The sequence below is a fragment of the Phyllopteryx taeniolatus genome, chromosome 19 (assembly GCF_024500385.1).
Source record: "Phyllopteryx taeniolatus isolate TA_2022b chromosome 19, UOR_Ptae_1.2, whole genome shotgun sequence".
NCBI classification, from domain to species: Eukaryota; Metazoa; Chordata; class Actinopteri; order Syngnathiformes; family Syngnathidae; genus Phyllopteryx; species Phyllopteryx taeniolatus.
In genome coordinates, this window is record NC_084520.1 from 1703410 (window position 1) to 1715541 (window position 12132).

Genomic DNA, 12132 nt, shown 5'->3' on the forward strand with positions numbered 1-12132 from the left:
AGACGGTGGCACTGAAGAGACAACAGGAAGCAGAGCTGGAGGTGGCGGAAATGAAGATATTGAGGTTCGCTCTCGGAATGACCAGGTTGGATAAAATTAGAAATGAGCTCATCAGAGGGACGGCCAAGGTTCGATGTTTCGGAGACATAAAGTTAGAGATGGTTTGGACACGTCCAGAAGAGAAATAGTGAGTATATTGGTAGAAGGATGATGAGGATGGAGCTGCCAGGCAAGAGAGCTAGAGGAAGACCAAAGAGAAAGTTGATGGATGTCGTGAGGGAAGACATGAGGGCAGTTGGTGTTCGAGAGGAGGATGCAGGAGATAGGCTTCCATGGAAAAGGATGACGCGCTGTGGCGACCCCTAACGGGACAAGCCGAAAGGAAAAGAAAAAGATTAATAATAGTGCATTAAACTTATAAAGCGCTTCTCAAGAAATTCAAAGATGCTTTACACTAATCAGATGACAATAACAGTAAGGTGAGTGAGCAGGAAGCCAGGGTGGCGGGGGCGGGTATCAGCGATGCTGTCCACCACGGTGGAATGCAGAAAAGTCACGCCGGTCGGCGAGAGCCTAGCGGGACATAAGGGGACGCGGAAGAATGTTCAGTCGCTGAGCTCGCTGCACGCATGTTCACGAGTCACAACCGAAGCCGGGTGTTCAAGAGCTTGCTGAGAGAGAGAGAGAGGGGATAATTTAGGGTTGTTTAGTTTTTTTTATGTTGTTTGTTTTTTTTATCTCCCCGCCTTGTTTACAATATGTGACAACAACATCGCATAGTCCTTCGGTGAACGTGTTGAGTGAACTTGAACCTCAGGGGTGGATCATTAACTTAATGAGGAAGCACTTGAATGATTTTGTGAAAAAGAACTGAACGATTCGGTGAACAAATCTTTTGAACCAACCTTTTTAAAGAACAGATTCTAATGATTCAGTACACTCAAAAGAACTGCCGTGCCCATCACTAGTTCCTCCTGAGCACCCTCAGAGGTGTATCCTCTCCTGGGTGTTAAAATGCCCCCATGTGGCCAAGGTGGGGACACCGGAAGGAGAAACATTCAATTGGTGCATGCTGACAAAAACAGTTTCTTCGTCATTCTACTTGATTATGTCATTACTGTATGTTTTTTTTAAAGTACAATATTGTGAAGTGCTATTTTTTCCTCATTAAAACATACATTACAACAATTTGGAAATGGAGCCTTTCCCAGCTAATTTTGGGCAAGAGGTGGTGTACACCCTAGACCGCTCATATAAGCAAACAATTCATGCTATGATTCACAACTATGGAACATTTCGTCTTAAACTTATTTGACATGCATGTGAGAGGAAGCGAGAATACCCGGGGAAAACCCATACAAACACCACAAAAACATGCAAACTCTCGAGAGGAAGGCCGGAGCCAAGATTCAAACCCAGAACCTCTGAACTGTGAGGCAGATGTGCTAACCAATGCCCACTGTTCTTCCTGTGATAGACATGCCCATCCAATTTCCTATCAATCTGTGAAAATGGTGCCCGGGGCCGCTAATGAGTCAGTTTTGGGGGTTTGTGTTGGTGACCCCTTAAAATGAATACCGTACATTTTCACCAGGATAAATGAATTTGTCGGCATGTTTAGGCTAGCAAATATGTTGAATTCATTGGAAGATAAAGCCACTCTGCTCAAACCTGAAATGTTGTGGCACATGGTATTTACATAATACTTTTGTTCCCTGTTAGAATGTGATGCCTCTGTCAGCTGGTTTATTTATGAGTGAGAGGAAGAATTCAGTCCCACAATGTCCTCCCCGGCTGCATGTCCAGTTTCTCACTCCTGTAGTATGGAGTCGTGTTCCCAATCACTATCCCAAGGTAATGGTTCTTGGTACTGTTTAAACTATGTGGAATGCGCTGTGTGTGTGTGTGTGTGTGTGTGTATGCATGTGCATACTAACAGTTCTCTCCACAGGTTTCAGTATCACGAGTCAATGACCGACATGGCTGGCTGGTTCATTGTAATGAACCATTGCAGTTTTTGTCTCTGCACATACCCGAAGAGAACAGGTGGAATACACATGCCTCACATGCACTTTGATACCAGTCCCCTGGTCTTTCATTTCTCATTCAGTCTTTGTGTGTCCCTCAGGTCATTGGATGTCCTGGAGCTATCTGAGAGGAGAGACTTATTAAAGTTTCACTACCATACCCTCAGATTGTATTCTGCAATCTGTGCTCTTGGAAACAACCGGGTGGCTCACGCCCTTTGCTCCCACGTGGATGAGGCACAGCTTCTGCATGCTATAGAGAATAAATATATGCCAGGTGAGTCTCATATAAATCAAGCCGATTAATTAGAGCTTCATTCACTCCTTTAGTATTTGCTTTAACGAGGACCTTGTATGGCAAATGTACATTTTAAGATTGCATACAAGTTGTGTCTCCTGAAGTGCTTGCCTACCCATCAAATGTGAAATTACACAACCAAGTAAATACTTTTATCTGTCATTCTATTTCCAAAAATGTGTCTGTAAGTGAGCCATTCAGAATTATGCCGAACAATTTACTACCGCTCCAGTTTAACCCCTAACGACTACAAAACATACAAAAATACATACAAAAATACAAAACAAAACTGTCTCTATGTGTCTCTGAGGAAGCACTTTTCTCTGGTAAAGGCAATGAGATGCTCAACAGCCTCTCTGGTCCAGCTCAGGAGTATGCGCATCTGCAAGTAGCATGATTAGCATTAGATTTTTTTCGTTTTGTTTTTTGGTTTTGGTCTCCTATTTCTAGTCAAAGTGGCACAGGTGATTCATGAGCTACACAAGTGGTTCCTCAGCTTGTTGGAGGTACCGAACCCTGCAAGTTTCAAACAGGTGCATTCACCAAAGCTTGGTCATTAAAAAAAAATCCATCATTTAAGCATTCGTAATAGAGTCGGGAAGCGCTCTGTCTGCGCATGCTGCGTCGCGACGTAAAAGGGGAGTGACACCATTGTTTACGCACATTGTAAATATGGCAGCTCCCAACAGAGCTCAGAGGTGAGATCTATCTTGTTTTTAACTACTTCTAAGTTTTTATGTTTTTATCAAACGTTTTTTTAAAATAAATGTATAAAAACAAAAGTCACTGATGGTGTAGTGGTACACTCGCCTTACTTTGGTGCGGGCAGCGTGGGTTCAGTTCCCACTCAGTGACGGTGTGATTGTGAGTGCGAATGGTTGTCCGTGTCAACAGTATATGTGCCCTGTGACTGACTGGGGACCAGTTCAGGGAGTAGTCCGCCTTTCACCTGAAGTCAGCTGGGATAGGCTCCAGTGCCCCGCGACTCTAACCAGGATAAGCGGTTTTGATAATGGATGGATGGGATAAAAACAATCCTAACTGGTCTTCCGGTCGGAGCCTGACCATCGCGGCAGCATAAAACATACCATACCGACAATAAGTTCACAAAGTGCCCCTTACGACAAGACGAGTTACAAAATGAAGATTTCTAGAGAATAATTGGAGGCTTAATGATGACAAGAGGAAGTCAACTTGCACTGCTGGTTTTAACGCGAAGATGAGGAACAGGTTAAGCTAGCATTGAAGCTAACAGGTCCTACACTTGAGGTGGAGGCTATGGATCTCACACCAGAGTGCCCTGAAATATCACAAGTCGGAGACGGTTCTGCAGGAGATAAGGGAGTTCCGCACGGAAAACGCGAAACCCTGAAGGGTGCAGAAAGACGTATTGTGGGAGCAGTGGGGCGTGTTCAGTGCATTATTGTGAGATAACTAAGCTGCAGAAAAGGCTGGAGGAACGGCTGACAGATCAAGAAGGACAAGCAAGATGGGACAATGTACTGTACGTCTTTATGGTTAAAGAGGGGGTGGAAGACAGCACGGTGCCTGTTGCCACTTTTGTGGTGTCCCTACTCCGAGAGAAGCTGGAGCTACCCCTGACTTTTGTTGAGAGGACCCATCGAGCGTGTGGTCGAGCCTGCAGACAACGGATGGAGAAGATACAGCATCGGATGTGGCTCTCTGTTCAGGGGACAGACAGACCGGCCAAGGTGTGCGCGTTGGGATACAAGGAGAAGCTACAGAACTTCAGAAGAAATGTGGAGGACTAGTGAAGGCTCTATCAGGTCCTGAGTCTTCTGAACATTAAGGTGGCAGGTTAAGACTACAAGTTAGTTAGTTTAGTAAAAAAAAAAAAAAAATGAAATTAATAGGGCTCAAATGTGGCCACGGGGTCCCCCTACCAGTCGGGACTAGGGGTTATCCGTTAGAGCTTCGTGTTGGCTCTAAAACGGTCAACTCGAGGACCTCGTGTGGAAGTCCTTAATGTGTGGGTTTTTGAATGTTTTGGTTGAAATTAATTCTGAGTCCTTGCCTCAATTACATTGTTGAAATCAAATGTTGCCGGGCATTAATTGTTCATGTGTCTCTGATGTGCAGATTTATGATAACAGTTTCCCAGCATCACCTCTAAGTGTTGCCAAAGGACCAAAGCTGCAGAAACGTGCGTACACCAGCCATGCAGTTGGCGTGAGGCACCGCACATTTCCACGGTCATTTCACTCTTGATACATCTGACCTTTGCCGTGAAAAAGAAAGTTTTTGTGCGTATGCACCTTTTGTACACGAGGCACCTGGTGTGGATGGTTATATATCTGAATGGTATAAAATCTATAGAAAAACATTACTCCCACTGCTTTTAATTGGATTTTAAAAAGAGGGAAAGTTCCGGATTCTTGGAGAGAAGCAATAATCTCTGTAATAGTGAAGGAGGGAAAAGGTGAAACCAACCGGTAGGAATTCACTTGGCGAAGAACATGGAGGGAACACTGAAGACAAAGAGTGACACGGAGGTCAGAAAGGAGATGAGGAATTGTGTAGCTTACGTGGAGACTGGTCAGCCGTTGTACCGCTGGAGAAACTGCAATACTCTGGCAAGGATTTCCGGGATCAGGCAGGCTTAAATGCAGGTGGGAACAAGGGCTGAACAGGTGGGAACAGGTGCGCGGCCGAGGAAGGTGCTGGAATGAGAGAGGGGAGGGGAGAGAGAGAGAGCGAGAGGGCGCAAAGCGCCACCCAGGCTCCAACAGTAGAACTGCTGGGCAACTCATGACACAATGTAGATTACAGACTTTTTATAGAAATTTGAGCTCAGAGAATGGACAATATTCTACCCAAAATGTTTCAGTTTAGATCAAAGTGGAGTTAGAAAACGTAGAGAAACACATGATATCTGTGGAAATAAATTAAAGGCTGCAATAGTGGGAATGGATTCAGGAAAAGCATTTGATTCCGTTAGGTGTGAATTTTTTTTAAAGTAATGAAGAGGTTTCATTTCCATGAAAGGTATATTTAGACTGTTTGGGCTTTGTATACTGATCCTATCGGGAGAATCAAGGTCCACGGTAGTTTGTCTGAGGTAATGAAATTCAAAAAATGTTGTTGCTCCGTTAGCCCTTTATTATTTGAAAACTTCGAGGAGCTGTTGAGTCAGTGGATAAAACAGTGCAGTAATATTAAAGGTATAAATGTGTCAGGAGCGGAACAGAAAAGATCTTTGTTTGCAGACGATATCTTGATCTATCTGGAGGGCCCAAACTCATCATTACCTATTCTAATGTCATCTCTAACAAAATTTGGAATGTATGCCAATTGCAGGGCACATACAAACAAACAACCATTCGCACTCACATTCACACCTACGGGCAATTTAGAGTCTCCAATTCATGCATGTTTTTGGGATGTGGGAGGAAACCGGAGTGCCCGGAGAAAACCCACGCAGGCACGGGGAGAACATGCAAACTCCACACAGGCGGGGCCGGGGATTCAACCCGGGGAAAACGGACTTATCTAATGGAATTTAATACCTTACCTAAGTCTGGCAACTAGAGTGGAGGTTATTAAGATGAATGTTTTGCCTCGGTTGATCTACATTATTCAAAATCTTTCAGTTGAGGTAAAAGACTAGATCTTAACACGGGGCCTTATGCCCTGCCATACAGTATATATTTAGACATCAATTTTTCCCATGTGAACTCCACATATCTGGACTTTACATTTTCAGTTGTCTTGACCAGTGGTCCCCAACCCCTGGTCCGCGGATCGGTACCGGTACCGGCATTTGTTCCCGGGCCACAGGAAAAGAATGACCAGTTTATATCATTTCCGTTGTATTGCGTTTCACGTGTCTAATGTATTTAATTTTTTTAAATTGACCGGATCTTCTCCACCGCAACAGCTGTGCGTCTCAATTAACAAGTCAAGACTGCACGGAACGCTGCAGCAGTTCCGTTTCCGCTCCCAGCCGACTCGCTAACGGGGGCCAAGCTCAAAGAACCAATCATTTCATAAACTGTTCACTGAAAAGATTTGTTCTTTTGAACGAAACAACACTAGACTGCACTTGTCGGTGATATGTGATACATTACTAAAAATAAGGCCGTACGACCTCCAAGAAGAAAAAAGCTTCTTTTAATAGAAAATATGGAGTCCTACTTAAACTACGGGTTTATCTCAACAAGTAACTCTCACACACCGAGTCCGCTCTGCATAATATTGAATGTGGCGACACGCTAGCCAACGACACGTGGAGACCAAGCACCCTGGACTAAAAGATAAGCCGTTGGGAGTTTTTTGAAATAAAAAGAGATCCACTGAATATCCTGCTCCCATTTCCAACATCCTATCGTTGTGAAGCGGGTTTTCTGCTGTGACAGTTACGAAGACCAAATTACAGAGCAAACTGGACATAAGGAACTAGCCCAAGGCTCACACTGATTTTGCGTTATGGTGAGTTGTAGTAAACATTCATTTTTAATACGGTTGTGCTCATTTATTCTTGCTGTGTGTGTGTGTGTTTGTGTGTGTGTGTTTGTGTGACAGCCGGTCCGTGAGAAAATATGCCTACTCTAAACCGGTCCGCAGTGCAAAAAAGGTTGGGGAACACTGGTCTAGACCACAGTACTACATTTTGCTCTATGAGGGCCTGGTGTCCAAATAAGAGGACATTATACTGCTACTTAGTATTGGAAGAAGGTTATAACACATTACAGGTTAGATTCAAGATGGCTGACAGCACACCTAGAAGTTCAGGCGGTCACTCCCGATCCAAATGTCGACCAGGTAAAAAATTTCATATAATTTCATGGCTCATTCTTGTTCAGATATGTATGTAAGTGTTCAATGTTCGTTATTTCAGTCAAATTTTACAAACGTAACCATGCCGATTTACCATGCCGTTATACATGATGTACATGTGCATGCGGCTGAAATAAGTGTTTAACATGTCACCTGTTTTCTCATTAAATATATTTCCCAAGGTGCTATTGACATGAACGTTTCACCAGGTGTTGGGAACAACCCAAGTAATCCCTAAATACAAAGAAAGTGGAACCGATAAGATCAGAAATTAAATTGTGTGTAACAATGTGAAATGACACAGGAAAAAAAGTCTTGAACACATGAAGAAATGGAGGTGCAAAAAGGCATAGAAAGCCAAGACAACACCTAAAATCTATCAATAATCAAACAGCAATATAGCTCCTTGTCAGTGCAAATGAATATCAGCGAGTTCAGTCCTAAATGATGGGCTACAAGCAGGTCTCATTGCCAAGGTGTGAGTCAAGACACATCTCATGATGGGTAAGCACAAAGAGATATCTCAAAACCATCGCAAAGTAATTGTTGTAAAACATAACATGGCATTGGTTACAGGAGCCTATCGAAGCTTCTGAATGTTCCAGTGAGCACCGTAGGGGCCATAATACGTAAGTGGAAAGCCAGTCATACCACCACAAATGTGTCTCGATCAGGTGCTCCTCGCAGGATTTCTGACAGAGGAGCGCAACGAATAATCAGAAGAGTTGTCCAAGAGCCAAGGACCACCTGTGGAGCGCTTGAAAAAGACCTGGAATTGGCAGGTACCGTTGTTATAAAGGAAAACAGTGAGTAATGTACTCTGCCACCATGGCCTCTATGCACGCTCACCACGCAAGACCCCATTGCTGAAAAAAAAAGATGTCAAAGCTCGTTTAAAGTTTTCTGAAACAACATTTGGACAAGCCAGTAAAATACTGGGAGAATATAGTCTGGTCGGATGAGAGCAAAATTTAACTCTTTGGATACCATTCTGCACACCACGTTTGGAGGAGAAATGGCGCTGCACATCACCCTAAAAACACCATACCAACAGTGAAGTTCGGAGATGGGAACATGATGGTGTGGGGCTGGGTTTCAGCAAATGGTACTGGTAAACTTCACATTATTGAAGAAGGATGAATGGGCAAATCTACCGAGACATTTTTGACAAATATCTGCTGCCATTTATGAGGATGATGAAAATGAAACGAGGATGGACATTTCATCAGGATAATGATCCAAAACATACTGCCAAGGAAACTCTCAATTGGTTTCAAAGAAAAAAAATAAAGCTGCTAGAATGGCCCAGCCAATCACCTGACTGGAATCCAATCAAAAATCTATGGAAAGAACTGAAACTCCAGGTCCATAAAAGAAACCCACGGAACCTTCAAGATTTGAACTGGAGCAATGGGCCAAAATCACACTAGAGCAATGCATGCAACTAGGTTTTCCATACAGGAGGCGAACCTGTCTTTGCAAACAAAGGCTTTTGTACAAAGTATTAAATAAATACCAGTTGCTGTGTTCAATACTTTTTCCCTGTGTGATTCAAAACTGCTGAAAAGATTGTCGATACCCCCTACCCACCCTTGAGGACTTGCACGCTGCCAGAACTAAGACAAGCGCGTGCAAAATCCTCTCGGACTCTCGACATCCTGGTCACCAGCTCTTCCAGCTCCTTAACCTCAGGTAGGCGCTACCGATCAATGCAAATTAAAACTAGCAGTCATTCCAACAGCTTCTTCCCTCTTGCCATCGACTTCTTAAACAGCTAACCTACAATTCCATTGCAACATGCTGCCAATTTCCCTTTGTCTTGAGTTTGTTGTCACATTTCTGTGGAGCCAATTATACGTGACTCGTGCACTCACTGTACTAGTCTCGCCATGCTGCACTATTTGCATAACTGTTGTTGACCAATACTGGCCACTCATGCCAGAGTAGCTTCTGCACCACTTGCACACTGACTGAGGAGTATCTGCAACATTTGCACAATCAACATTGTCCCAGATTATCGCGCTACTAGTCACTTTAAACTGCATACACTCCTTGAAGTCTCGGCGCCCTTTGCACAATGGTCATTGCACCGGACTATTGCTATGTTAGTCATTCAAACTGCTCTAAGTGCTAGATGACTTTTTTTGCACAATTGTCCCAAAAAAAAAAAATTGTACCGGCATTACCAGATAACTAGCAACCCTTTATTGCTCAGTGACTGTTTTTGTAAATGTCTTTATGTCTCAAAAGTGTTCTCTGTTAATTGACTGTCTGTTGTCGTACTAGAGCGGCTCCAACTACCGGAGACAAATTCCTTTTGTGTTTTTTGGACATACTTGGCAAAATAAAGATAATTCTGATTCTGATTTGTTCTACTTTCTTTGTATATGTGGATTACTTGGGTTGTTCCAACATCTGGTGAAATCTTCATGTCAATAGCACCTTTGGAAATATATTTAGTGAGAAAATATGGTCACGTGTTAAATACTTACTTCAGCCGCTGTATGTGGACAGAAGGACTTTGTTTTGATAGTTTTGTTGATCATTGTCCACAAATGTGGACAAAGGGAGTTAGTTTTGAAATTGTATTTTGGGCTGATTTTGATGTAAAAAATAGTTCACGAGAGTACAAGCAGATGCGGCATGTTTTATAAATACATCTACATCGATTTTTATTAGATTTTTCTCATGATGTTTTTTTTTTCCCAGAGCGTTACTCTTTGTCACAAGTGCAGGAGTTGCTGAGGTTAAGTGGTGGAGACAAGTCAGAGGTGGAAAATTTCTCAGACATTGATGATCTCACGGGGGATGCTGATTATCAGCCCCCACAACAGGAGCCAAACAGAAGTGAGGAGGACCGTAGTGGGTGTGAGGACCTCCACAGCCCTCTCATCCTATCAGAGGACATAAATGTCTCCATATGAAGCATATGGTTTGGATCGCGACAATGACAGATCACGCACGCCCAGGCATTGCTCTCGGGAGGGGTGGACACCACTGAATTACAGAGAACAGTATATTGATGATGAAAATGATCACTGATTGCTCTAATGCTAAATAACTGGCCAAAAAGTGGGACCTACTCAACACATGCACTGATGAAATGCATATTTTTTTTGGTGCTTCTATTTTCATGTCTTGTGTTCCGTATCCTGCAGTCAAGATGTACTGGTCCAGAGCCTTGAGAATTCTTGCCATCACTGAAAAGTTCACACGTGACAGATTCTTCAGACTGAGGAAATCACTCAAAGTGGTCATTGATGATGATGTTCCAGAAGATCTGAAAGAGTGTGGTAAATTCTGGAAGGTCAGGCCTTTTCTGAACCACATTCCGAAAGGTTGCAAGTCTCAGGTTCGACCAGAATGCGTTTCCATTGATGAGCAGATGATTCCATTCACAGGAGCTTGTCCGTGGCGACAATATCTGCCAATGAAACCGAACCCAGTTGGCATCAAAAACTTTGTTTGCGCAACAGCAGATAGTATTGTGCTGAGGGAATCTGGGTTTGGGAGGCTTTGTGATAGCCCGTCTGTTTTCAAACTAATACAAAAGTGTATTGTGATTGTTTTTTCACATCCATTCAAAGTGTGGAACACATGATGAAGAAACAACTGGTGCAATTATGAAGAATCGGGTCACTGGAGCAGTCCAGAAGCTACCCACTGACAAAAAAATGAAAGCAGACGGAAGAGCTACCTCAGCACAAGTTACCACTGAGGATGGAAATATTTGCGTGGTGAAGTGGTATGACAAAGCTGTATGAATCTGAATCTGCTGTTCATGCTAGAGAGCCAGAAGACACCTACCAGCGATGGGACAAGAAACTGAAACAATGGGACCGTCTCACGACTAATTATTATCCGTGAATACAACGCCAAGACGGGTGGAGTTGACCTTGTCGATAGAACGATGAGTCACTGTCGCACGAATGGCCGTACAAAGAAATGGACACTGCGGATGATAACGTACTTTACCCATCTGGCTTTAGCTAACAGCTGGTTACTGTACCATAAAGGCACTTTATTTGTCACTTCAAAGAAGAACGTCATGCAGTTCCTTGAATTTGGAGTGGAAGTGGGCATGACCTTCTTTGGTCAGAATGACAATGACAACTCTGACTTTTCAGAGCTGGAAGATGGCCCAGATGATTCTGTCCAGGGGAAAAGGCGTCAAGTGACAGCAGTGCCCCATGTCTCAGTCCGCAGGAGGGCTAAAGCACATCTTCTAAAGGTGGTAAACTTGAAAAATGCTGCATGCTGCAGAGCAAAAGGCAGCTCAGGGAAAACTCGGCCTTTCACACATAAGGTGTAAAGATGTCTCAACGGGGAAGTTTGAAGTGATAGTTTAGGCGTGTAAATGCAATGTTTTATGTTTCATGACATGTTCAGAAGAATGCTGGCACCAAATAAAGAGTTTTGCACATCATTACTCAACTGTGACTTTATTTAATCTATCGAAATATTAAACAAATGTCCTCATGTATGGACATCCTTTTTTCATAAACTACATCATTCTTTATTTTTAAACTCCGCAACCCAAATAGCCAAAAGAAATAAAAAATGCATGCCATGCAAGAAATACAATTTAAAACATTACAATTGGCTTGGCTCTACCTTGCCTAAAAACATACGACCGAGCTTCACAATTGAAGGTCGTGTTGAGTTTGGCGGATCCAGAATACAATGCGAAATGGAAAGACATTGAGAGAAAAATTGCAACACCGATACAAGCAATGATGCGTGATGCGAATTTACGGACGAACTGTAAACAAAGTATTAATCATTGGCTGAGGGGGTCTTTGACGGTTTGGTCTGAGATCATGAAAAAGTATCATTTAACAAAACATTACAGATTTGCACGAAAATAAACTTAATAGTACATTTAAAACATGGGAAAATGGTCCAAAATTGAATTGAATTTGCAGTTAATTAAAAAAAAGATGAGATAATGAGCTTTCCGCAGATTGAGTATGTTTATGGTTTGGACAACAAGGAATTTCACAGATACTT

General features: G+C 42.9%; 1 protein-coding gene across 2 annotated transcripts in view; it reads left to right on the forward strand.

Moving 5' to 3' along the window:
- Positions 1–12132, forward strand: part of ryr2a (ryanodine receptor 2a (cardiac)) — a 325067-nt gene that overhangs the window by 107516 nt on the left and 205419 nt on the right. For both annotated transcript variants that reach the window (XM_061755631.1, XM_061755632.1), the window contains exons 36-38: positions 1723–1854; positions 1952–2046; positions 2129–2304. In XM_061755631.1, coding sequence (XP_061611615.1) covers positions 1723–1854; positions 1952–2046; positions 2129–2304 — 403 coding nt within the window. The remainder of the gene's footprint in view (positions 1–1722; positions 1855–1951; positions 2047–2128; positions 2305–12132) is intronic.